We start from the raw sequence: 24,878 nt of genomic DNA, 5'->3' as shown, positions 1-24,878 counted from the left end.
CATCAGAATCCAGGATCAAGTTGCGAGGTGCGACATCGTAGTGCGTGCGTAATGTTACACTTCTTGAAAGTAAACACTAGGGCATCAGGTGGTGCATGATGAAAGTGCTGGGTGATCTCCAGTCGTCGATTGTACCCCTGTAGCCGCTCCGTGGAGTTGAATGCACCAGCCCCCGTCTCGAGGAAAAAGCGAACACGGAATACACAGGCTGAGTAGCATACCGGGCCTGGCGCTAGTTCCTGTCCCTCGGGTAGGGGAATAGAGTGTACATTGTTCATCATCGAAGCAACTTTGGAGACGACGTCCTTGCGTTTTATGAAGCGGGGTAAGTGCCTAGAAAGAAGCTCATGAGAGAAACTAAGTCCGCTTCGTTTGGCGTATATAATCAAATGATATCTGCCACGTCACTTGAATTATTTGTTCTCCCGTCCACGTAGAGGTGACCCGCCTCTGCTTCTAGAAGCTTTATGGCTTCATGGTCGCTTGAAAATCTCTTAATAATGTGATACCGAACTTTAAGGAACCGGATTTTGAATATAGCTAGCGGTATAAGGGATAAAGCCATAACTGGATAGATCACAGTTCAACACCATCCGACTGAAAAACGTGAGGTATTCAATAATGATACAAGAAATGTACTGTGACAGCAGGCCAATATCTCCCGTGAATCTCTTTTCGAGATTTCCATCTCCATTCGTGTTGCGAAACCATCCAATGTAATAGGAAAGAGTATATTGTTAAATGGACTAGTAGTAGCTATAAAATCTTCGAGAAACTCAAGATTCTCAATCTGGCTGGATCATTAAAGAGGGTTAATATTCGCTAGAGAAAGCTGTAGCCAAGGACCTCAACATCAATTCGGCTTTCTTGTCGAAATTACCCACACCTTTCGCTGCGATTGATTTCCATTCTCTGGTAGCATCTTGTAAACGGTGATACGAATGAACAAACTCCATCATCCAGTTGGTAAACCAATATGCAATAACTGGATGGAGGGATTTCAGCCTGTTTGATTTGCGAATAAGCGTGCTAAGGCTGCAAATCCCCACGAGTAGCCCATTATGATTCTTATGCATTTCATTCAATTTGTGATTGTGGTATAAAATCATCAACCTAGGGGATGCTAGCTCAGAGTCCCAAAAGTGGTAGGTATATTCGTATGTAAAGGACAATTACTGGCGAAGCAATAGAGTTATAAGCTACATAGCAGTATAGGCAACCAGAAAGACGCTCGAGACCAACCCATAGATTCTAATTAATTTGGCACTCAATTGTATCAGAGCTTGTCGCTCCATCTTCAATAGGACTCATTACACCTCTTCCTTGCCAGCCTTGTGAGCCACAACAGTGCCAAGCTCTTGGCCCCTGGGGTCCGAACCTGGTAGTCCACTCGGTGAATCAGCATGGACTAGGTCAGCGGACGGAGCAGTGCGAGAAATTCCAGTCAGGGGAGCACTTTGATCAGGGTTTCCTGCACCGAGTGTGTCTGACATCTCTGCCACCGAGGATCCTGTATTTCTTGCTCGTTTCCTTCGATGACGCCGTACAAAAAAGGTCACCAGGGCAGCAAAAATGAGCACTACGCCGACCCCAGCACCAACTCCAATTCCGGCCATAACACCTATGTCATGTTTGCTTCTGGGGTTACTGCTGGGGGTGCTTCGACTCGTAAGCGTCCTGGTGCCATGCGCAGTACCGGTGACACCCGACGGTTTGATGGTCGCAAAGTCAAGACCTGCAATGGTTGGCAATGCCGCGCTGGAGTTGATAGACCAGTATGAATTTATCGACGTGGGACAGGAAGGAGAAGAAACGGTAGATGGGGGATGGGTATTTGCAGTCACAGCAGACCACTGGTTTTTCAAGGCATCGTAGCCGGCCAGAGTTGTTGGTGTACTAACTCCGGAAGTGGTGTATGAAACGAGCCCATAGTTACTCGCTCTACGTGACGTTAGTATCTTATTAAACAAGAATTAGGGACACAACCTACTCGTGCCTCCACTGGTAGACAATTGAACCACTCCAAATACCGGGCATATTAGACTGAAATGTCGCAGACTGGTCCCGAAGGAGCTGTGAAGCAGGGGTATTGCAGCCATCTTCAGACAGGAATATGGGAACCGCTAGGCCTTCTAGCTTAGCAGTCAAATCGTCGTAAGGAGAGCCGCTCATGGACGATTTGCCACACCACTGGTATGCATTGACTGAATAGAAGTCGATAGCCTCGTTACTGTTACCTCCACACGCAAGATATTCTCCCAACTCTTGTATGTAGGTAATTTCCGCACTTGTGGCATACCCAATTGGTATAGAACGATACTGCCTGGCGGTGGTATACGCTTTCATATCTCGAGCTGCAGCCTTTAGATATGGGGCTAGGTCAACTGTAGAGCCTATTTAATGAATTTAAGTCGTATGCAGACAGTGGGGTGGGGGTTTCATACCATGATTCTCCATGTGTGGGCCGGAGACAATCTCATTTCCAATTAGAAGGCCGAGGAGATTGCTGTACCCGGCCATCGAATCAAGAACAGCCGCGTATTGTTTGAAAACGTCCATTTGCCAGGTGAAGTTGGCCTTGGAGTTCGAGATGTCAGTATTCATATGTAGAGAGCACCTGTCAATTGGAAATATTTACTCCGTTCGAGCTAACATCCATTCCTGTCATATTAAAAATGGTCGAGTCCCATTGACTTGCCATGTTCGCAATAACGTATATTCCATTGTCCTGGAAAACCTTCATGCATTTATCGTGGCTCTGAGTCGCATCCGTATAGTACACATTGATACTGTTGGCCCCCAGTGCCTTTATCATAGGCCCATCGATTGCGCACTGGCTGGCTCTTGAATCGGCCAGAACATCGATTGGAGTTGAACCAGTGGTCCTTTCGGCATAAGCAACATCTGTTTCTGACATGTTAGCTTTGTATCAATCGCACAGTTGTTTATACGATATTTCTTGCCTTTGATCTGAAATCGAAGGCCACCACTAAATAATCCGTTTCCTGCAACTGAGATAACAGGCAGTGACATTGTGAAGTCGCGCAATGAAAATGCAACGAAATGTCAAAAACAATATGGCAAATATTGGGTATATAACTGGGAGATAACCAAGACATAGGTTTTTTTGAAGAGGGGGGGCATATCTCGGATGCTACATAGATGTGTATACTTTCCCCGACCTAGCCTAGCGCTGACCTGTGAAGCGGTCTTTTTAATTGCAATAAACTCAGTTGATAACGAGCCCCTGTATTTTGAATACAATGGCCGTTCGTTGGCAGCCGAGTGCACGAGCCAGAGCCAGAGTCCAGGATTTCACCGGTTATTCATATTCATCATTCATGGACCTAAATGTTTACACTCCAATAGACATATTTCAAGTGTACTTCGGCTTCTTGTTTAGATGCTTGTGAGATGCTGAATCTATTGATGAGCCACTAAAGACTGTTCAGTCAATAAAGGCGGATTCTGTGCCTCCATCGTAACCCTAATTTTGTTCGAGCTTTCCTTCATTGCATCCAGAGCACCGGTTTTATGATATTTGCCTCGGTATGGTTCTGTCTCAAGTGGTCTAAAAGTAGCGGCCGCATAGATTCTTCCACAAGACTGTAGTTTCGCGCTTGATAACACACAGAGAAGACCAACCGATAAGAGAACAAGTGCTATAAGGACGGCGATTTACCCCTAGTATAGACCTCGGCATGAAAGACTACAGTGGCCTTGACCCGCTTCCGGAACACATTGCGAATGCGCAAATGACAACCGGTTATAATCAAGACTATCTTGCTAGAATGTTATCTACAACTCCTCTAAGTCATCCTCGTCGAGAATCAGCGGCCTCTAGTCAACTACTTGAGACTACATCCGATGAAGGTGTTCATAAGTGATATATACATGAGCGATGGGAATTTCATCTCCGTGCAATACTGATACGCGGTGGGACAATTGGGATTCTCGTGAGTCTGCCTTTGGCTGCAGCAGTCCTTGTCATTTGTGGTCAGTCCAACAAGTACCGGTCCGAGTAAACGATATATGATGGGAGGCTTGATATATGAGCATTTCCCTAAAAACAAGGAAACCGACCAATGGGTGGAAGGGTGACAGCTTCTTTTTTTTCTTCTTCTTTCCCCTCCTCTCATTCTGGAGTAATAGCCCTACGTGGGTTTCCAAATGTGTCGGTAAGGAGTTAAGTGAGTAGAACTGATCTTAACTACTAATCTCCCGGCGTGCGGCTTAAATTCAAAATATACTGTCGGATACCAATACCACAGTGCCATACATGGTAGAAATATAGGGTATTGAAACCAGGAAACTACTTGGACCGCCATACTAGCGTGCTGTATATAAAAGCGTACATTATGTTTAGTCACCTTATCCACGGTTGTTAGAGTCGTCCATATCATCCATACCATAAGGTATATAGGTTGCTGTACACCCAGATTTCTGTCATAACACTATAATCAAACTGCTGTAATAATGTAATGCCCAATTATTACTAGTAAAGTAGGGGTAGAACGTTTTAAAAGCCAACATTTTCATTAAAACAACCGTAGAACACACGGATTTTTTTTTTAAAAAAAGGGTTTAGCCTATAATACTGTCTTATAGTTAACGGTCATATGACTATGTACCTACATAGGTAGTAGTATTGATGATCATAGGAACTTCCGTATGGAATTCAGAAGGATTATACGAGGTAGCCAATGAAAAACGGCACCCAGGTGGTCAAGACCTACTATGGCACTAGCGGCCGGAGACTATCGTACTAGTATAAACTCGTAAATCGGACAGTTGAATTGTTTTATTCGTAACAGTAAGTTTGTGATAGAAGTCAAAATACACATTTGAGCCCATGGGCTAGTTCAAACCCGAAAATGACTTTGAAGACTATGTATTCGCCAAACACCGAGCCATTTGTGTAAAAGTAAGGACGCCAGTAGAACAAGAAAAAGAGAAAGCCCTCTCCCTTCAGAGAATGCCCTGCTTTTGCAAATCCAAGTAGATCCTTTCGGGCATAACATTACCCTCTGCATCCTCCATCTGAACAACATTATCGCGTGAGTCTCTGTCCTTCTTCCGATCCTTCTCGAGCTGCTCCCAAAGCGCCATGGCTTCATTGATACTGGTGATTTCACGGAAGAGATTGGTGTTGGATGTGATGCCAAGGCACTTCAGTCCGTGGACGTGGAGATTCTCAGAGAAATGTTTGTCAAATGCTCGTCGACCCATATAGGTGTAGTTTCCGCAAATCTCGCACTGGTATTCGACACCGAGTCCATGAAGCTTGTAGAGCCAGAACGGAATAGGTTTTCCATCCCATGCCAGTGGCAATTTCAATGGGTTGTAAACAATCTCCTCGTCTTCTTCCTCCGATTCTTCGCCGGCACGAGGCTCGGGACCTGTGTGATCGAGTCCAGCCTGCACAGCTTCCCATTCCATTTGACGTTCACGTTCGGTCATACCCTGTCGGCGCTCAACATTGATTCTTGTCGCTTGTCGCTCCTCGCTTAGGACATTCGTCAACGATCGAATCTGGTGTTCACGTCGTGCAACTTCGCGTTCCTTGAGGCTGTGGGCCGAAGACGTGCCTTGGGAGGCAGATAGGTTTGTTTCGGATGTGCCTGCTGCTTTGCGGGCTTCTGCCGCTCGAATGTGCTTCTTACCAGTCAAGTGGCTCCGGTGCACGTTTTCGTTCTTGAATTCCTTCTCGCAATCTGCGCACCAAATTCCCTCACCGGTCCCTTGAGTTGTTGGGCCAGATGTACCATTCTCAGGCTTTTCTTCTGTCCAGCCCGGAACCTCCTTCGCCGTCCACTGCTTTTCGAATTCCTGGTCAAAGCTGGCGAAAAGCTCGTTCAAGGGTTGAAGTGGTTGAACTCTCTTGATGAAACTTTCCAGATAGCTAGCAAGCTCGCCAACGTAGCTGAAGTAACGATCGGAGATCTTGTCTTTCCGCTTGATTGGCATGGCTGGCATTGTGAAGGAGTCGAAGATGTCGAGGTATTGGACATATGACAAGCGCTTAACCCCAGGAAGATTCAGGTAATCTTCATGAAGGCTTATGAGATCCAGGTACTGTCCAAAGCCTTCTTCGCCAGTGAACATATTATCGATTGCGGTGCGGGGAGTCTCTCCTTCGGCGGTCTGACGGCGGTTGTATGCTTGCTCAAGGTTCTCGATTGGTTCATTCGGGTAGCGCTTGTGGTGCTCTTTGATTTCCCCCAGCTGCTTGTAGAACTCCTCGAATTGGTCGCCTGTCGAAATAGATTGCACTTCCTTCTCCCGCAGTCCATCGGCATCCTGGTAGATCTCCAAGAGGCGTTGGGACTGGCTCTCGATTCTCTCTAGAAACTGGGCGACTTCATGGTCGCGAGCCAAGCGGCCTCGGGCCTGACGAATTGGTATATTAGAAAACGTAACTGACATGGTTCGGCGCTATACTCACATTTCGGGGCTCCTCCGCCACGCGATCAGCGATAGCCTGTTCCAGGCGCTCTAGATCCTCATGGATAAACCTTTGATCTTCGAGCAACATATTTTCAATATGACTGCCACGTAAGAGCTTCTTTTTATTGGCGCGCAAGAAGTGTTGACAAAATATCGTGGCGATCGCAAAAGACGTTTGCAATTGGCAGCTCCAACTTGCGGGAAGGTCATGTGACCCGAACATTTCCACCGCGAAAAGTTGGCCGGTTGACCTCACTTATTTTAGGCTTCACTCTTCGTGAATCCCATAATCATTTATTAGCTGCCGTTGAAATACTCAAATTTACACCATGGCGGACGGAATCGACAGACGCGCCGAGGGTATGTGGTTCCGACCTTGAGTCAACATGAAGCATGCTAACAGCAACTAGAGCGCATGGAGTTCAACACCTCCAAGGAGGTGACGGTCGCGCCGACCTTTGAGGACATGCACTTGAAGGAAAGCCTGCTTCGCGGAGTCTACGCTTATGGATACGAATCGCCTTCGGCTGTGCAATCCCGTGCGATTGTTCAAATCTGCAAAGGTCGCGACACCATTGCCCAAGCCCAGTCCGGTACTGGTAAAACTGCCACATTCGCGATCAGTACCTTGCAAATCATCGATACTGTTGTGCGCGAGACCCAAGGTACGCATTCCCCTGCTTAGGCTGATCAGATCCAGTCCTAACCACAATCTGCTTTGTAACAGCTCTGGTCCTCTCCCCGACCCGTGAACTCGCAACCCAAATTCAGTCCGTTGTTATGGCCCTTGGTGATTACATGAATGTCCAGTGCCACGCCTGCATTGGAGGAACCAACGTCGGCGAAGATATCCGTAAACTCGACTACGGCCAACACGTTGTCTCGGGAACTCCTGGTCGTGTGGCTGATATGATCCGTCGCCGAAACCTGCGCACACGTCATATCAAGATGCTCGTTCTCGATGAGGCTGATGAACTCCTTAATCGCGGTTTCCGTGAGCAGATTTACGATGTTTATCGCTACCTGCCACCCGCGACGCAGGTCGTCGTGGTCTCTGCCACCCTCCCATACGACGTCTTGGACATGACCACAAAGTTCATGACTGACCCCGTCCGAGTCCTGGTCAAGCGTGATGAGTTGACACTGGAGGGTATCAAGCAATACTTCATTGCAGTTGAGAAGGAGGAATGGAAGTTCGACACACTTTGCGATCTCTACGACACCTTGACTATCACCCAGGCCGTTATCTTCTGCAACACCCGCCGAAAGGTCGACTGGCTTGCCGACAAGATGCGTGAGGCTAACTTCACGGTTTCTAGCATGCACGGCGAGATGCCTCAGAAGGAGCGTGATAGTATTATGCAAGATTTCCGTCAGGGAAATTCTCGTGTACTCATTTCCACTGATGTCTGGGCCCGTGGTATCGATGTCCAGCAAGTCTCTCTTGTTATCAACTACGATTTGCCTACCAACCGTGAGAACTACATCCACCGTATTGGTCGTTCTGGACGATTCGGCCGCAAGGGTGTGGCCATCAACTTTGTCACCAGCGATGATGTCCGCATCCTTCGCGACATCGAGTTGTACTACTCGACCCAAATTGATGAGATGCCCATGAACGGTAAGTCAATCCCCTATGATTTCTCCATTACTGTACTAACGACGCTATTGCAGTTGCCGACTTGCTTTCATAATTTCCACTGGTATTGTGATTGCAATATCTTTTCTCACGCCAAAAGCGATTTAGCTTCATTCCTTCTGGGGTCTTCTGCAGGTGGAGAGCGCTCGCATTGTTGATTGAATATGACTCGGAATCCGGTACGATGGGTTTGAGGGAAATGCAAGGCCAGCTCTAGCGTGGAGGAAAGGGATAATAACCTATTTCAGTAAGTCTACTTACTACCACTCTATTAACATCCAACGCTAATACTCCGAGGTAGTTTTCAAGAATGTCAACCGATTTGCGCACCCAGGAGGTATTTACGATTTTGTTTATTTCCAAAATTTCGGGCCTCTGGCCTAAGTAGCAGGGACCTAAGGTTTTCTTTACGTTTGGAGTTTCTTCTTTTACTTTACTTTTTGACACTAGGAATCATGAATGATGGAATCAGTTTTACTCTTCTATAATGCGGCCCTCCTTGGCCTCAATTCTTTGTCTATCATGGCGAGATAATTTTGAGCCAGTACTAAGAGAAGGAGATGACAGATAGAGAAATAGCTACGACCTCGGGAGCTTGGGGAGGTGCAATATTTCAACTGCACGGCAACAAGGCTGTTGCTCTATGGCTGCGCTAGTTAGTTCCTACTATATCGAAGGTCTACATTAGAACGAGGAATATAAATAGTAGATCTGATTCAATCCAAGAGACACAAAACACCGTTGATTCAATAATGACCGAGAAAGCTCCCCCACCCCAAAAAGTAAAACCCAAACTCAGAACTGCACCAAAAAAGGAATGACTGAACATATATACTCCTTAGGACCGGAAAGAAGATATGGATCAACGCCAGCTTCCTGTATTGAAAGAAATAGATGCTAGCTGCAGAGAGTAAACAGCGTAAGGAGTGAAAGGGGGACTCGAACGATGTATATGCGCAAGACAGCATGGTGATGATGTCAATTGATGGGGGGAGTGAAACACACAGAAGAGAATTCAAGAAGAACAAGAAAACATTGCAAGACAGCAGGTTTATCGTCTTTCAATCCAAAGCTCCGGGTATGTTCCCTCAGTCGGATACGGTATCGTGGGGAAACTAAATGAAGACAGACAACGAGCGTGAACAAAACTGGTGCTGGGGTAGTCATTGTCGATGTGTAGTACACAACTATTAGAAAGCGGATGTCGTCCTCAATGCGCTTGTTCGCGTAACTCCATTTGAGGGTATCCCGCTGCGTTGAACTGGTCCTACTGGACGGGATCGATTGTCCTCACGGGACCAGCTACGAGTCCGAGTTAGCAGTGTGTTTAATGTTAGACGAGGATAAGAATGACTCTTACATCCTTACTGCATGGTCGTCGCCTGCTGATGCGAACATTCCCGGGTCTACCGGGTTCCATGATATCGAGTTCACGCATCCGGAGATATGTCCTTCCAGAGTCTCTACAATGTTTCCATTTTCCTTGTGCCAGATGTAGACTTTGGAGTCTGGATATAATAGTAACAGTTAGTAACAATACCAGGAATGAGATGTAGAAATATTCACCTTCACTTCCGCTGACGACAAAGTTCTCGGCTGCTCCTCCAAACGTACTGCGAATCACGAACTCGCCTTGCTTTTGTCCCTTGAACTGACGGATAACAGCGGTAGTTTCCATGTCAACTAGTTGGATCTCGCCCTCAGCCAAATTTATAAGCATATGCCGCGAATCTTTGCTGATAGCAACCGAGGTCGGTTTGCTCGGCAGTGGGAGACAGTAGTCCTCTTCGTATGTAATCATGTTGTACACATGGACCTTCGCTTCTGTGTCGGCAGCAACAAGGCGTCGTCCGTCTGCGCTAATGGCACAGTCTTGTACACGGAATCCGCCTTTCCACGTGTATAGAGATTGACCGCGCATGCTCCAGTGACGGAGCTGTGATTCAGCATCGAGAGAAGCTGTCACAAAAGACTCACCATCTGCTGCCCAGGCAGCTGCTGTTACCGGTTGACGGTGATGGTTAATAGTGAGCAGACAACGACCACTCTGAAACATGCACAAGTCCGGGTTAGCATATAATTCTACATTCACATGGGATTGTAGAAATTATTACCTCTACGCTCCATACACGCGCCTTCTTATCTTGCGAGCAAGTAATTAGTTTGGAGTCATCTGGACTCCAACTGGCGAACGCAACTCCGTCCTCATGTTCCGTAAGTCTGTGGATAATGCTGAAATCTGTCGTGTTATAGACGAGCACATTATGATCCTTACCAGCAGTAACGAGTTTGGAGCCGTCGTGAGAAAACTCGCAATACCATACTTCATCGGAGTGCTGGGTCAAGTCCACAGTGATGTCCAACGGGAAATCGTTTCGGTCGCACATGTGGTCGGAGTAGAGCGACGGAGGGTCGGCGGTATTATGATAAACGCAGTTGTTGATTTGAGTCCGCTTGACATGATCTAGTAAGAGGGCCAGACGATGTTGCGGGATCATCACGGAAGGAGAAATGGATTCTGCGGCTGAATTAGCAAGCCGGTTACACCACCGTTATTGGCCAGATCGGGCTTACTTGACAACTCGCCAAGCAGTCGTTCACGCGATGAGCTGACGGAGCCATCCCATCCCGGTTGGGCATGTAAGACCTCGGTCGGGCACATAAGCAGACTAACCCAAATAACCAGTAAGCAAATCGTTTTCTAGAAATGTCTATAGATCGGCATACCTTGATAGGGCGTGTAGACGCTCGACGTCAAAATTCAAGGGCGTCAGTTCTGAGCGAAGAACGTTGAGAGCTGCAGGTAGATCACGCGCTTCTAGCAACTCGAGGAACTTCTGTTGTCGCAGATAGAATAGCATCTCGTTCCTGTCGGCCTCCTCCGCTAATACCAGGGTCTCCTCTTGGGGAGATTTCCCGTCGACCTGTTGTGACCCGGCATTTCGAAACGATTGAATCAAGATTCTCTCCGCTTCTGGCCATTTCCCACCTAACACCGCACTCCGGAACGTTGCAACCCCAGACGTTTCCAGTTCATAGCCGCTCTCTGAGCTCAACAAGGATGCCGACTCATTATAACCCAGCTCGTACAAACTCTGTATCAAAATCCGCGTCACCTCCTCCCGGTTGTGGCCGTAGTAGGTCGAAGACTGAGATGGCCCTTTAGAGCCATTTGTATGAGAGCTCCCGTTCGTTGCCGCTTGCCCATTCGGACCAGTCTTCCTCGATGTCGATGCAAGGGATTCATTTGAAGCGTCTAAGAAGCCATTTTCTGTTGATGTTCCGTCGGGACGCATGATTACCAGGCGCCTGCGCTTGGGGGATGGAGGTTGGCCGTCCGGTCGGCCAAGAACTCGGCTGGGGTAATTCTGAGATGCGGTCTCACGTGCTATTCGGGGAGGGTGTCCGGTCTCCGCCGAGGAGGGGCCAAGGATATCCGGGCTGCTCGAAAGGCGGCGGCGACGGTTGGGCCGAGGGGTAGATGAGCTGGGTGGTTGAGATGCGGCGGACAGGAACTCTGACGTTTGGGACCCGGGATTGCCTACCGAGGCGGGAGCTGTATTGACGGGTAAAGAAGGATCAGGGTGGTCGGGAGTGATAAGGGGATGATGCGGTGGTGGATTGTGAGCCAGTTCGACAATATCTCTAGATCTGCCCAATCCCCTGGCTCTTGGAAGAACCAGGTGAGCAGACCTCAAGCGGTGGCGGGTGTCCGATAAGTAATCGCCCGGGAGCTCCGTTCAAGAGGGACGCAGTTGTCACAGGGTCAACTTGATGGTTACTGGTTTGTGCTAACGTCACAGACGTAACAAATGATCAAGCTGTAGATCGTCAGAAATCACGCGGTTGTAACGTTCTCCGCTTTGAGTTGCGAACAGGTTGTGGCTTATCGGGGAGAGAAAGCGATAAAGAGATGAGAACTACCAGTCCACCGGTCCACCCACGGGAAGGCAATGAAACTCCGAGTATTGGATAAGGAATATCAAATATCAAATATCGAATATCGAATTTTAAACGTCAAATGTCAAATTGCAAAAGTTAAGAAATAGGATTGGGTTGTTGGGTAGCGTTTGTATGTAGCCCTGGAGGACCCCATGGCCCCTATTTAGAGCGTAACATGGACCTCTACTATATTCTCTCTTACTATACTTCCTAGGAGGATTTTACCATTCTACATAAATTATCTTTGTACTACAATCCAAAGCGCGAGATAAGTGCAAAAACAGCGAAGAAATGAATTATATGTTCCTCCTTTTCGCCAAAGAGATTATCCACTATAAAGGAGCTATCTCCAATATGTGACAATATTTTGTTCGAGTCTAGTTGATGATGTTGGACACCAGATGGCAAAATTTGACATTAATACTGTAGGAAAGCTTCAGTTAAGAGCTCCCATATATCGTATAGATACGAGCAGCAAAACTATATATGGGCTTACTAAAATCTGACACATTGGTCAAGTGATGAAGAACAATTGACAAGTCTCCCGAAACCAACCCACAATCCAGCATCTGCCTATTTGTTCAGCTTTCGGATAACAGGGGAAATATGCGTTGACCTCCATGATCTAGAACGTCCTAAATGTACTCTGTCATATAAAATTCTCTCTGAGTTCATGGCTTCAACATCAGGAGTCTTGCACTTCGGCACTTTTGGTTGTTTTCCATTCCTACCAATTATTGCTCTTGTCAAATTGGCTTAACTCTCACAGTCTGCTTCAAGTTCGATTTTAACTATGCTATGATGTTTGGTGGATGGTTTGGGCGCTAGCTAACAGTTCCTCACGTGTGATAGGCGTATTCGACTTTCTTGAGAAATTGCTGTTACTCCCGACAGGACCCCCAGCAAGCTGCAATTAGCAATATGGGGATAAGCTATGTATGCAACGTACTATGTAGGTACATAAGCCCAAGAGATGCTGACAGTCCGACATTCCGACTGATCCTCCCGAGATCTCGCCGACAATCACGACTTCTATCCCGGTCTTAAACTATGCAAGGCAGCCCCCGACCCCATAATGAAACTCCTTATCTCAATGTGGTGTTTTCCCGGGTAAGCTTCTTCATAGACCAACAACACCTGGATAACGCGCACGACCCGGCTCAGGTGGAGTCGTCGACCGCGTGGGTTACTTATGACTTTGGGGCCAGGCGGAGGATATACCCGGGAATGAACTCGGCGAAGCAAAGCTTACTCCTTGGGCTGGCCAAGGCTGCCTGTGATTTTTACATTGTTCCGATCGAGGGGAAGGACATTCATCTGGACCTCGAGACTGGCTTCGTCCAGGAAATTGCATTGCACCCTAAATATCTTGATATCGCTCTGGAACTAAGGGATAGACGCACCAAGGAAGGATATCCTGGACCACTGATCTCAGAGTTATGAGGCCGAGGCCGAGGCCATGAGCTGGTAAGACGGTCTCTACAAGTAGTTCGAATATCAGGAGCTTAAATGAATCGTCATAGATCACCCTTGTGGCAGCCAGCCACGGGAAATATGCGTGGTGGGTAGAGTTTGCAGGTAGCATCTCTACGAAACACAAGATTGGCTTCTACCATTTATGACATACTAGCTGGCCAATAAATACAAAATAGAGTCTTTAGCGCCTTGTATTACCCAGACCTAGATCGCTGATTTCGCGAGAGAAGAGATCCTTGATTAATTTTTCAGATATATCTATAGCCCTACTTTCAGACTATCTGTGAACTTTGAGTGAGGGCATGGAAAAGAAGTATAATACATGGGCCGCTGTAGCAAACGAAGCTCCTAAAGCCATCCCTACATCATTTCTGCCAATACCAATTATCACATCCACTCCTTGAACAAATACAGCGGCAGCGACGACAGAAGCTACTGCTGGACCACCAAGACAGAGCGGGAGAATTCCGGTAAGTAATTCCAATGGTACAGCGCGCACCGCATACATGCGCTGATAAAAGTGCTCGCCAGTGGTAACGAGAGGTGAGCCAGACAGGGATGCAGGGTTTGCAGTGGAAATTATTGCGGCTGTTGCGGAAGAAAATGAAGCGAATGCATTCAGGACAACCAAAAACTGATCCATTGTCGTATAATGAATGATCGCTTGGTTGATAGTAAGGATGATCGTCTTCGTAAGAGCTATTTGGTCTGTGAGCAATGCACGATCTGGTATTCTTTGGTATCTAAATTGACCGACCTGTGATTGCACAACTGATCAAATAGAATGTAAGCGTATCAAAGCTAATGTAGGATAGAGAAATGACAGATGTGGGAGCAACAGGTAGGGAAAGTCGGGGTTAGCGGAATGACTCGGAGATAGTTTGTTTATGAGGCCGAAAAGTTGGTATATGTCCGTGCACGCATTATCTTGAACCACCCGTGGACCCGTGGACACCCCGATCGGGAAGATCGCGATCGCCTTAAATCTGGGGCATACTGTAACTTGAACACAATAGTAAATTTATTTTACTCACACCCGTTGACCGAGTGGATATACTTCTCCAAAAGTCTAATCAAGATGCCCCTTGCCTTCCAAAATGTGAAGTTCCTTGGGCTTCATGAGTAGTAGACCTCTGCATAGCCCATAAAGCCTATAGCTCAACCCAACCCAACCCACTAATGGGTTGGGCTTTGGGCCCACCCTTCTAGCCCATCGGCCGGCTATGGGCCCATCCACCGAGCCCATAGGGCCTATTGGGGCCTACAATGCCCCCATTATTAACCAAACAATACAAACATGCCAATTTATCGCAGCTGTATAATTAATGCATTTTTTTCCTATTTTTGGGGGGGTATTGAAATTACCAAAGCTTTACTTTTTTATAAGAGGTACTTATTTTTATTAGGGGTTTATATAGTAAGTAGAGGTACTATAAGTGTTACCACAATTGACCATAGAAAGTAGTATTAATCCTCTATAAATAATATATATCTCTTTATACTAATACTTAGTAATTCCTTCTAGGTACGAATTTAGAGTCAAATTGGATCTTTTTAGGGTTATTTTGTATAAAATCTGGTATCATGAAGCTAAAATCAGTATTAAATCCACTTAATTCCTACTTCTTACTATGATAATATAATAATACTAAAGATATAGGTTGGTACCTGCGTAAAATATAGTCATTAATCATCTACTTTATGTATGCCAAGACTGTATTTGTGCACAGAAATGGGCTTTTGATGGGCTTTGAAGGGTCCCCATTAATGGGCTGTGGGTTGGGGTTTGGGCCGGGGGTCTGGGCCCATTGATGGGCTATGCAGAGGTCTAATGAGTAGTCTGGTGTCATTTACGATAGTGTTCTCTTTAAACTAGGCCACGGCGTGGTGAAGATCTTCAACCTGCTGCCTTGCATCGATCTGGGCGCAGGAATGGCGGTTAATATGTAGCCTTGTAGGAACGACCGCCGGCCCACGAAACTTACAGCATACCTTGGATTTTCATCGCTAGCACCTAGGCCGCGAGTATCAAAGACAAGGGTGGTGATATCAGGCTCTTGAAACCACTTTTCAAGGTCAGGTAACATGGCATCCTTGGGCATATTGAACTACCCAAAGGTCAGTCAGTCAATTGGAACAAGTGTAAGAAGTGTAAATAGAGTTCTGATTGAATGACCTATCGTGCCCGGTTTATTGACTCCGTAGTGGCTGTCTTAAGTAATTGTTCTTTCTTTCCAAAATAGCAAAGATCGAAACTTCGCGTATTTCAATTTCACCATATCAAACCTGTCATGCATGCACTGAACTATTCTGCAATAACAGATCGCAAAAGACTGAACATCGGTCCCCCGGTATGACTTCTTGGTCGAACTTCTCAAAAGGCTTCTCACTCGATCTTGCCGCCTTTTCCACATGTTTGTAGCCACGTAGTACTGTATTGGAAAATCCGCCTCGATGCAACTCTAAGGTTGAGAAAGGAGTAATGGCAGATCAATGACCGAGATGAATAAGCATAATATTGGCATCAAAAGTTAGATCTCTGCTTACCGAACCATTTCCATACGAAACCGTCGATTGCCCTCCACCGCTCTCTCAAAGTTATCTGGCTCCGTCCCGCCTTCTATGTCTATATCAAGGTATTCTATGACCTAAGATAGCAGCTGTTCAGACTAATTCCAGTCCTGCGATTCCGCTATGGAAGCCTCTAGTTCTTTATCGCTGAACACAATTGAGCACACGGCAGAGGAGATGCTGCTGAATACCGATGGAGTCGTGATATCTACCAAAGCAGCATATAAGTTAATTACGTCTGCGTCCACCCTGTCTGGCGAAGGAGATACTGTCGAATTCTGAGATGGGGAAGTTCTCCACAAATCCATGTTTAGAATTGCGTACACCTGTCGCGGCTGTGTAGTAGGGATTGGCTTCTCCTAAGCGACAGACAGTTTTGCATTGTGCATACTCTGAGGTTGGGAGGAATCGTGCTTAAAGAATGGGGGATACCCCGCTTGTATAAAGCGGGGGAATATTACAGCATCCTGCCAATCGATGATACTGATGATTTTGGTTGACATTCTTTGCGCGTAGAAGAAACAATCTGTTGAAACCTTCCTCTGCAAACTTAGTAATATCAGGGTAATATCCTTGTTGTACTGCTCCGCCGGCGATCCGTTGAAGCTCTGTTCGTCGAAACTTGACGTCTCGTTCAAACGGTTGGTCGCGTTGAATCTAGTTGAAAGGCTGTAATTATGATCAAAGCAATGATAGGCATCACCTACATCCATCGTCGTGATGGTGGAAGGAAGCAGACATGGCAGGCTGCCTGGAACAGACCACCGGTTTCCGCAAACGGGGAGCGGGTGATATCAAGCACCCAGCTGCGCAGGGTTAGCCTGCCTGGAGATTCAAACTCGGCATCAACGCTGGGTAGAACGCTCGTCATTGCGTTCTTTTCGGAAATAATTAACCTGGAGATAGAAAATGGGGGATAGTGATGGTGGTTGTATAGGTAGGAGGCATGTTATACACGGACTAATCACTTGGCGAGGGTTGATATGGAAAAAAAAACGCACATAGTGATAATCGGTTAATTAGGTAGGCCGGCACCCGAATATTCGGGCATCTGCAAATCCGGAGACTTGCCGTCAGAGTCGGTGGTCGGTGGTCGGCGATCGGTCCGAGCCGGTCCCCTACGTTAAAAACGCGCTAATCCAATTTTAGCCATTCCCCCAACTCCTGTCATACTGTATTGTATTCCCGGGTAACGATGGATGTATAATACCATAACTTTGGAACTTGATCCAATTTTTCGAGCAAAACGACGAAACAAATATTCCTTTCGTGAAAAAAACAGGAAGCTGCCATTCATATGATTTCACTTTGCCACCTTTACTTGTGTAAGTAATAGGCTTCTTCCCAAGTACTCTTAAGCACCACTCTATGTTAGGTCACTGGGTTTGGTCACTAACTATCAACTCAAATGGTGGGTGAAATTTGTTCCTAATGTACTGTTAAAGGACACCTTGTCCCACCGTGTACGCAGCTTCTTGATAACCCATATTTGCAGAGTTTATTCAACAGATTTACAAGTACCGCAGTCTATCTACCCTGAGTAGTGTAGCCTATGGCTGTGATGGCTGTTAAATTGCATATGCTGGGTTGGTACCTTACCGATACCCCTTACAGGTCGGACATGACAAAGTCTAAAGGGGTAATAGTCTAATCGGGGGCACTACACAGCAGTTCTTTGTTTGACTTCTACTTTTCATCCCCCTTCTATTACCCATGTGCATGTGCATGTGCATTGAGGGTTGTTCAACCGCTATGACCGCATGAGTCGAACAATTATCCTTTTTTCTTTAGAGTTGTATACATGAACGAGTAGTTCTGGTATGGATGGCAGATCGAAAAATAAAATATACAACATACATAGTCTTGTGAATGGCCCGTGCGGAAAAGTGACGGTCTCCTGAGTTCCAGCTCTAGATGCTGCATGAACCAGCCAATAGTCAAATTCGAAAGTTTCCACTGCTGCAATGTTGCTAATGTGATATGAATCATATTTCCGCGAGATGTATGAGGTCAATAGTTCCATCCTTTCGTATATGCATACAAGGACATGATGGATCAATCTATCTTCAGCTCCAGCAAGGGGTGGTCCTCATGTGGGTAGCGTTGTTATTTCTGTAACGCAATCTGCTTACTTGATCATATTCTGGACCATGAAGTAAAAGGCTGGTCTTTCTTACATTTCAAGGCAAAACATTTACGGTCAGTCCTATTGCAAGGATCTCTGGCAAGTTCAACAATAATCGAGTATTTTGAAGCAAAATCATGAATATCCTAGAAAGGTTCAAGTCACAGAAGGTGCCGCCGGCAACTGTACCAACAGATACGGTCGTTCCCATCTATGAAATTGACTATTTGTCCCACAAAACCATGGAGTTGATAATGAGATTTGATGATGTTCTCGACCCAGCCAAGCTTCAGCAATCTCTCAGACGGCTGTTGGAAATCGGAAACTGGAGGAAGCTCGGAGCGCGCGTACGTGTCAAGGTAAGTTCACACCAAGCCAGTTTACTATGAAGGTGATTATCTTACAGAGGATATCAGGGAGACCCCGCTGAAAATAAGTACGAATATCATATACCAGAGCAGTACGATGATGTGCGCCAGGGCTTCATATACCGAGTGTCGAAACACAGCGGTAGCATCAACAGTCACCCCACTGCCGCTCGACTGCCCGGACACAAAAATGGAACTGCAACCAGCTCTTCGCAAGACTTCGGTGAATTGGGCCTACAGCCTGGAGACCCCAGACATCTCGTCGACTGGGCGTATACTGATCTCCCACAACTGTTCTTCCACCACATCGCTTTTACCGATGCCACCGTGATTTTCATGACATATCCGCATAGTATGATGGACGCCATGGGCCACAGCACCTTTCTCCGTGCTTGGATGGCTGTCCTCCATGGGCGAGAGCATGAGGTTCCCGAGTTAAGTAGCTTGGAAGACCATCGACGCCCCTTGGCCGAAAGGACCCCTGCTAAGAATTATCTCCTGTATGATAATTTGCTGAGTAGACTCGGACTCATGCTATTTCTGTTCAACCGCTTCATTGAGGATATATGGGCTACAAAGGAAGAAAGAATTGTTTGCGTCCCTGGGGAGTTTGTTCGGGAGTTAAGAGCCCAAACACTCGACGAGCTTGACCCGAGCAAAGAGAAGCAATTCCTGAGTGAGAATGATGTGATTCTTGCATGGTTCACTCGGACCATTCTTTCTGCTGCCAAGACGTCGGGGAAACGATCGCTCATTCTGATGAACTGGTTTGACATTCGCTCGACTGTCCTTCCACCCAAAGTCGGACATATCTTCAATGCAGTCATTCCCGCGCACACAATGGTACCCATTTCGGAAGTGCTAAAACAGCCACTGGCATTCCTCGCAACTCAGATCCGCCACTCACTGGCTCAACAACGAGCCCCTGAGCAGATAGAGGCCTGGTATTCAATGGTGGCAGCCAGGCTAAAGCAAGGCCTATTCCCGTTGGTTGGAACTTCGAACGGGTTCACAACAACTTACTCCAGTTGGCATACATCGGGACTGTTCCGTCTTGATCTCTCGCCTGCAGTTACGCAACAGGGTCTTCCTCTAGATCAGAGGACCAACAAAATCGGTTACCCATCCTGTGTGTTTTCTCCCAATTGTTTTTCCATGCTTAGACTGAGAAATGCGGGATGCTGTCTCGGCAAAGACGAAGAAGGAAATTGGTGGTTTCAGTGGCTTCTTCGCAAGCGAGAGTGGAAGAAGATTGAAGAATATCTTAGTCAAGCTGACGAGGACACTTCGAAGACATCCCTCTAGGATCGGGACTGGATGGTGATTGAGGCAACCGCATATCACCAGATGCGGTGTGCCATGTTACTGAAGCCTCTATCTAATCCCATTAAACAGAGAAGCCATGTGGGGAAAGTATATCTCGTCCGTGACAGTTCTTCCGATGCAAGTCAAGCCTATGAGGTATAGAAAACATAATGATGTGTTGGGACAAACACTGTCTGGTACAAAGGCCTCAAGTAGATGATTGTTTCGCGACCGATTCGCTAGATCCTCGTTGTTAGGGAAGAAGAAGGGGGGTTAATGGCATCATACAGGAGATTCGAGTTAATTACAGCGGGTGAGATATCAGTGCGTCATGTAAAAATACAACGACCAGCTTGATGCTCTTCGCAATACACACATTTTACCATTTGCTCTGCATAGTAAGATCCTGGTATTAGTTGATACCAGTTCCACCAGTTCCACCTTGTTCGACACCTATGACTGGCGTATATGGTCTCACTTTTTGAATCGTAGATATTATTCTAAACCCGAGAGAGAGAAACGATATACTCCCGCATTTGTGCTCAAGGCCATTCTTAACCTCCAGCTGTTACTTCAAGGCTTATGCTTTGCCAAATATGTGAGTTAGCTGAATTGACATTCCTACTACGTCAATCGAGAATTCAGGTTACTAGGAATCAAAAGCAGGCCCTGGTTAAATATAAACGAAAAAGTAAGATTCTCAAACAACAATGAAGAATTATAAACATCACACGTATATAGGTTTATAGCAAGTCTGCAGTGCCCGTTCCCTTCACATCTGAGTGCCCATGCCAACTGTAACCCTAGAGGCAAGCTCTTGCAAAGGCTGATTCTCATAGATATCTGCCACGGTGATACGTAGACCCGAAGTGCGTGCCTTGGTGCATAGTAGCATTGCTTTGAGAGAATCACCTCCCATATCAAAGAAGTTGTCCTGGAGCCCGATCTTGTCGGATGGAAGACCGAGAACTTCGGCAATGAGACGGATAATCTGACGCTCATCTTCGGTCGTTGGGTGTTTTCGAGTGACAATGGGTATATACTCCTGCATATCCAGGCAGGAAGTTGCCTCGCGTAAGGCGAGTCGGTCGATTTCCCCTCCTGGTGTGAGTGGAATTCTCCGAACAGGCACAAATGCGACGGGAATCATGAAGGATGGCAAATAAGCTCGTAGTTGATCTCGAACAATTGACATCTCGGAGAGGAATTGAAGTTTATCTGGCCAAACCAGGAAATTGCAGCCGTCGTTACTTTTATCCTCATTCCTGTTTGAAACCACGGTATTACCACCATATTCTACGAAAGCAACAAGTGCCGTAGACTGGGATTTTCCGTGGCCGTTGAGGACGACGACATCTGCAATAACCTGCTGTCCTGTTGTAAGAAGAGGCTGGATATGACGCTCCACCCTGTTCAACTCAATTTGTCGGCCAAGGTGTTTCTCTGTGTGTTTGCGACCAAAGAACTTGATTGAACCGTCACCAGTGACCCTGACAAGGTCCCCTGAGCGATAAAGTTGGCTGGAACGGCCAGGAGCGCGGAACTGACGAATGAAATGGGGCGGATCAACGTACAGCGCGGACGTTCGACCTAGGTCGTCCAGATTGCGTCGAGCCTCGATTGGTCCCTCAATCAACAACTCGCCAACCGCTCCGAGAGGAGCCAATCGCGAAGGGTCAGATGGAAGAGTCACCCAGCTCGTGCAACCCATCATGGGATAAATCATCCCGGTCTGAGAGTTGTGCTTGAAAAGTGTGCCAACAGCGGTCTGGCCTTGGCCGTTAGATGCAGGAGAAAGATTCAGCTCGGACATTGTGGGTGTACGAGAGACAGGACGCCGATCGTCCCATTTTTGCAATCGAGTCATATCATCCGGGCTTACGAGCTCTGCATCACCTATGAGTTGAATGGCACCCGCGCAGACTTGGTGAAGAACGTGTTCAAACTGGAATAGAAATTGAGAGGCCTGCTGGGTGGGAAGAGCCAGCGGGTCAAATGTCATTGTTGTATTGACTTCATTGCCCTTTGGTGACACAAAGAAATCGACATGTAAGGCATCTCTAGCGAAACGCGCCAAGTCGAGCTTTTCTGGCGCTCGGCGTCGCAGAAGACCTAGCTCCGGAGATGCCTCATGCTCTGTGACCTGGAAGATGAGATGGGTCTGGAAATTGCAGGCTAGTTCAGTATCAGCATTCATTTTCCGAATAGCCTGCAGCCCAGTATGTTTGAAAGTGACCATCTCAGCTGCAGAACGCTGGATTGAGAGCAAGGCATCTTGGACGGATTGTTTAGGCAATATGCGGACTCTGAAGGGGACTGTTGCAAATGTTGGGCCCGTCATGAGGTCAATATTTGATACAGGAGCATCACGACCAGATGTTGTGAGGCCAAATACCACATCTTCGCTGTCGGTATAAGCTGATACCACAACGGACCAGGCGAGCTTTATGATATTGACCAGCGTGATATTGGCATGTGCAATTCTTGGTATGGTGATGGTTCTGTTCACTGTCATGCGCTCCTCTATCTTGCTTGAGGTGGTTGCATTCCGTGGATCTGGAAATGGGACTGCCTTGAGATTTGAAAATTCTGACGTCCAGAACTTTTGTGTTGCTTCCGCCTCCAATGACAAGCAATAACGGATGAACCCAGTGAAAGGCTCAACCCGGACACTCCGGCCGTGGTAGGCTGATTCTACCTGCCGCATCAATAACGGGATGGACCATCCATCATACAAGGCGTGGTGGAACGTGAGGACAAAGTATGACATCCCAGGTTCTTCCACCAAGGCAAAACGTGCAAGTGGCTTTCCCAGGCCCATGAGTTGGGATACATCCTCCTTCAAATATCGTCTCAAACAGTCCCCGTAGTGCCAATCAATGGTGCTGGCCTTCTGAACAACCTGTACCGTTGTTCCCCCAAGAGTGTGAATAATCCTGGTGCGCAATATGGGATTTTGGTCAAGAACAGTTTGCCAAATTTTGCGTAGTTGATCCGGCCGGAGATGCGATGGTATTTCATACTCGTATTGTGCATACAGCATGCCAGGTCGTTCCTCGGCCATGGCAATTTGGTTTTCTTGTCGGGGGCTGCATGGATATATATCCTCGATTTCGGCTCGAGGAATGGAACAAATCTCGGCCGCTAGGTCCAAAGCATCCTCAGCCGTGTCATTAGTGAGAAGGGAGAACGGTTTTGGAGGACTGTCAGTTGGCTTATTCAAATCTTGAATGGCTCTGGCCAGGTCGCTAAGGACAGGGTACTGGAAGATGTCGGTAACAGAAAGCTGGAAACCCTCTTTGCTGGCGAGATTGGCCAGCTTCATTGCAGTGAGTGAGTCTCCACCTACGGAGAAGAAGTTGTCCTCCAAAGAGATATCGTTCTTATTCGGTAGTGCGAGGGCTTTCGTCAATAGTCTGTGTAGGATGATCTCATTGTCTGAAGATGGACTGCGTTTTGGCGCGGGTCCCACAGAGCTGTTATAGGTTTCGATCTCACTTCTCGTCAGTGTTGCGACCTCTGCCTGGAGCCTTCGGAGATCTGTTTTGCCAGTTGGGGAGAGAGGAATTGTGGAGATAGGGAAAAAGACTGATGGTACCATATATGATGGGAGCTGGTCGGCCAGTTCTTGTTTCAACCCTGATAAAGCCAGGGAGAATGTGGCACTCGGAGGCAATAGGATGGACGTGTTGTTGCCTTGGAGTTCAGCATTCGAACTCCAATAGAGGAATGCCACCAACAATGGAGGTGAACCGTCCTTCAAGGTAACAATGCTGGCAACACTGCTATGTAGAGAGGGAACGCACTTATTCACGCATGTCTCGACCTCGCCAAGCTCAATACGTTGTCCACGTAGCTTAACTTGGCTATCCTTCCGGCCAATGTATCGCAGCGAACCATCTGTCAGGTACTGAACAAGATCGCCAGTTTTGTAAAAGCGATATGGATGGTCTTTGATGGAGACCTGTGATCTCCAGGCAGGGGGATCGATGAAAACTTGTCGTGTCTTGACGGGATCTCCTAGGTAGCCCCGACTCACAAATGGGGCTTCCACTAGCAATTCTCCAATGGCACCAATAGGGAGTAACGTGGAGTCATTTTGAGGATCAACGACCCATGTACGGCCTCTTTGTGAGGTTCCAATGCGTTGTCGGTCACTGGAAACGAGGGGAGCTTGGACCGTAATCACCAGTGAGCACTCGGCTGGGCCGTAGCCTCCAATGCAATTGATCCCAGACCACAGGGCAATATCACTCTGACGGGGGGTCTCACCAACGAGACAGACCGTTTGAAGAGAAGGGTAATCGGACGGATCAAGAGCTCGTGCGACGGAGGGCGTCAAAAATACCCAATTTGCTTGGAAATCATGGGCTGCCCCTGCTAGATTGCTTCTTCTGTCATTCTCAGAAGGGATACAGATGCAGCCTCCGATAGTCAACGCGCATAGCTGGTCCAAAACAGCCACATCGAAGGAGTAAGAGGAAAATTGAAGCACTCGGGAGTGGTGGTTCAGTTTTAGTACGTCCCTTTGTCCACTTATTTGTGTAGAGAAAGCCCAATTTTCGATAACGGCACCCTTGGGACTTCCAGTGGAGCCTGAGGTGAAAACAGCATAGACAGCATCTCTTGGCCCAGCCGGCGGATAATGATTCCGAGGCTTTTTGTCTGCCTCCCTGCAAACCGAATGCTTCGACTGTTGTGAAACTGTGACGACCTCTCTCGCTAATTGTGAGGCCAGGCGAGCGGTTGTTGCAGATGAGACAACCACATTGGCGTTGAGGGTCTCACACATAGCACGAAGGCGACTCTGGGGAAAGGAGACGTCGAGAAGAACAAAGGCTCCTCCCGCTTTGAGAGTAGCCAATATAGCCACCGGGGTCCAACAAGACTTCTCCAAGCATAGAGGGACGAAAATATTGGGTCCTACACCAAGAGATTGCAGCCTAATCGCCAGACTATCCGACAGCTCATCTAGTTCGCCGTAATTGAAGGACCCATCCCAGGC

General features: G+C 47.2%; 10 protein-coding genes across 10 annotated transcripts; 3 read left to right on the top strand and 7 right to left on the bottom strand.

Moving 5' to 3' along the window:
• Positions 1-2: 2 nt before the first annotated feature.
• On the bottom strand, positions 3-278 carry N7537_005375 (Aminoglycoside phosphotransferase; the record flags this gene model as incomplete). Its single annotated transcript, XM_056896432.1, has 1 exon — positions 3-278. The coding sequence occupies one exon, from the start codon at positions 276-278 to the stop codon at positions 3-5; it is 276 nt and encodes a 91-aa protein (XP_056752217.1).
• Positions 279-1,310: 1,032 nt separating this feature from the next.
• Positions 1,311-2,917, bottom strand: N7537_005374 (Glycoside hydrolase superfamily; the record flags this gene model as incomplete). The annotated part of the gene is made up of 4 exons (XM_056896431.1): positions 1,311-1,941; positions 1,991-2,384; positions 2,445-2,577; positions 2,639-2,917. The coding sequence occupies 4 exons, from the start codon at positions 2,915-2,917 to the stop codon at positions 1,311-1,313; spliced, it is 1,437 nt and encodes a 478-aa protein (XP_056752216.1).
• Positions 2,918-4,968: 2,051 nt separating this feature from the next.
• On the bottom strand, positions 4,969-6,624 carry N7537_005373 (SF3a splicing factor complex subunit PRP9; the record flags this gene model as incomplete). The annotated part of the gene is made up of 2 exons (XM_056896430.1): positions 6,446-6,624; positions 4,969-6,390 (listed from the first exon to the last, which is right to left on the bottom strand). The coding sequence occupies exons 1-2, from the start codon at positions 6,533-6,535 to the stop codon at positions 4,969-4,971; spliced, it is 1,512 nt and encodes a 503-aa protein (XP_056752215.1). The 5' UTR covers positions 6,536-6,624.
• A 152-nt stretch (positions 6,625-6,776) lies between these two features.
• N7537_005372 (ATP-dependent RNA helicase eIF4A) lies at positions 6,777-8,141 on the top strand (the record flags this gene model as incomplete). Its single annotated transcript, XM_056896429.1, has 4 exons — positions 6,777-6,807; positions 6,858-7,112; positions 7,175-8,068; positions 8,122-8,141. 4 exons carry the CDS (start codon positions 6,777-6,779, stop codon positions 8,139-8,141), a joined length of 1,200 nt encoding a protein of 399 aa, XP_056752214.1.
• Positions 8,142-9,276: 1,135 nt separating this feature from the next.
• N7537_005371 (WD40 repeat domain-containing protein) lies at positions 9,277-12,182 on the bottom strand (the record flags this gene model as incomplete). Its single annotated transcript, XM_056896428.1, has 7 exons — positions 9,277-9,388; positions 9,447-9,594; positions 9,653-10,133; positions 10,201-10,604; positions 10,661-10,755; positions 10,814-11,749; positions 12,178-12,182. The coding sequence occupies 7 exons, from the start codon at positions 12,180-12,182 to the stop codon at positions 9,277-9,279; spliced, it is 2,181 nt and encodes a 726-aa protein (XP_056752213.1).
• Positions 12,183-13,078: 896 nt separating this feature from the next.
• N7537_005370 (cytochrome P450 3 monooxygenase) lies at positions 13,079-13,471 on the top strand (the record flags this gene model as incomplete). Its single annotated transcript, XM_056896427.1, has 1 exon — positions 13,079-13,471. One exon carries the CDS (start codon positions 13,079-13,081, stop codon positions 13,469-13,471), a length of 393 nt encoding a protein of 130 aa, XP_056752212.1.
• Positions 13,472-13,781: 310 nt separating this feature from the next.
• N7537_005369 (uncharacterized protein) lies at positions 13,782-14,147 on the bottom strand (the record flags this gene model as incomplete). Its single annotated transcript, XM_056896426.1, has 1 exon — positions 13,782-14,147. The coding sequence occupies one exon, from the start codon at positions 14,145-14,147 to the stop codon at positions 13,782-13,784; it is 366 nt and encodes a 121-aa protein (XP_056752211.1).
• A 2,287-nt stretch (positions 14,148-16,434) lies between these two features.
• Positions 16,435-16,946, bottom strand: N7537_005368 (kinase-like protein; the record flags this gene model as incomplete). The annotated part of the gene is made up of 2 exons (XM_056896425.1): positions 16,435-16,732; positions 16,783-16,946. 2 exons carry the CDS (start codon positions 16,944-16,946, stop codon positions 16,435-16,437), a joined length of 462 nt encoding a protein of 153 aa, XP_056752210.1.
• Positions 16,947-18,337: 1,391 nt separating this feature from the next.
• Positions 18,338-19,873, top strand: N7537_005367 (uncharacterized protein; the record flags this gene model as incomplete). The annotated part of the gene is made up of 2 exons (XM_056896424.1): positions 18,338-18,559; positions 18,617-19,873. The coding sequence occupies 2 exons, from the start codon at positions 18,338-18,340 to the stop codon at positions 19,871-19,873; spliced, it is 1,479 nt and encodes a 492-aa protein (XP_056752209.1).
• A 772-nt stretch (positions 19,874-20,645) lies between these two features.
• On the bottom strand, positions 20,646-23,474 carry N7537_005366 (uncharacterized protein; the record flags this gene model as incomplete). The annotated part of the gene is made up of 1 exon (XM_056896423.1): positions 20,646-23,474. One exon carries the CDS (start codon positions 23,472-23,474, stop codon positions 20,646-20,648), a length of 2,829 nt encoding a protein of 942 aa, XP_056752208.1.
• Between the last annotated feature and the right edge of the window lie 1,404 nt (positions 23,475-24,878).

Source organism: Penicillium hordei (genome assembly GCF_028827395.1).
Source record: "Penicillium hordei strain IBT 12815 chromosome Unknown utg000003l_segment0_segment0, whole genome shotgun sequence".
Taxonomy (NCBI): domain Eukaryota; kingdom Fungi; phylum Ascomycota; class Eurotiomycetes; order Eurotiales; family Aspergillaceae; genus Penicillium; species Penicillium hordei.
This window is presented reverse-complemented; position numbering and strand designations above follow the sequence as displayed.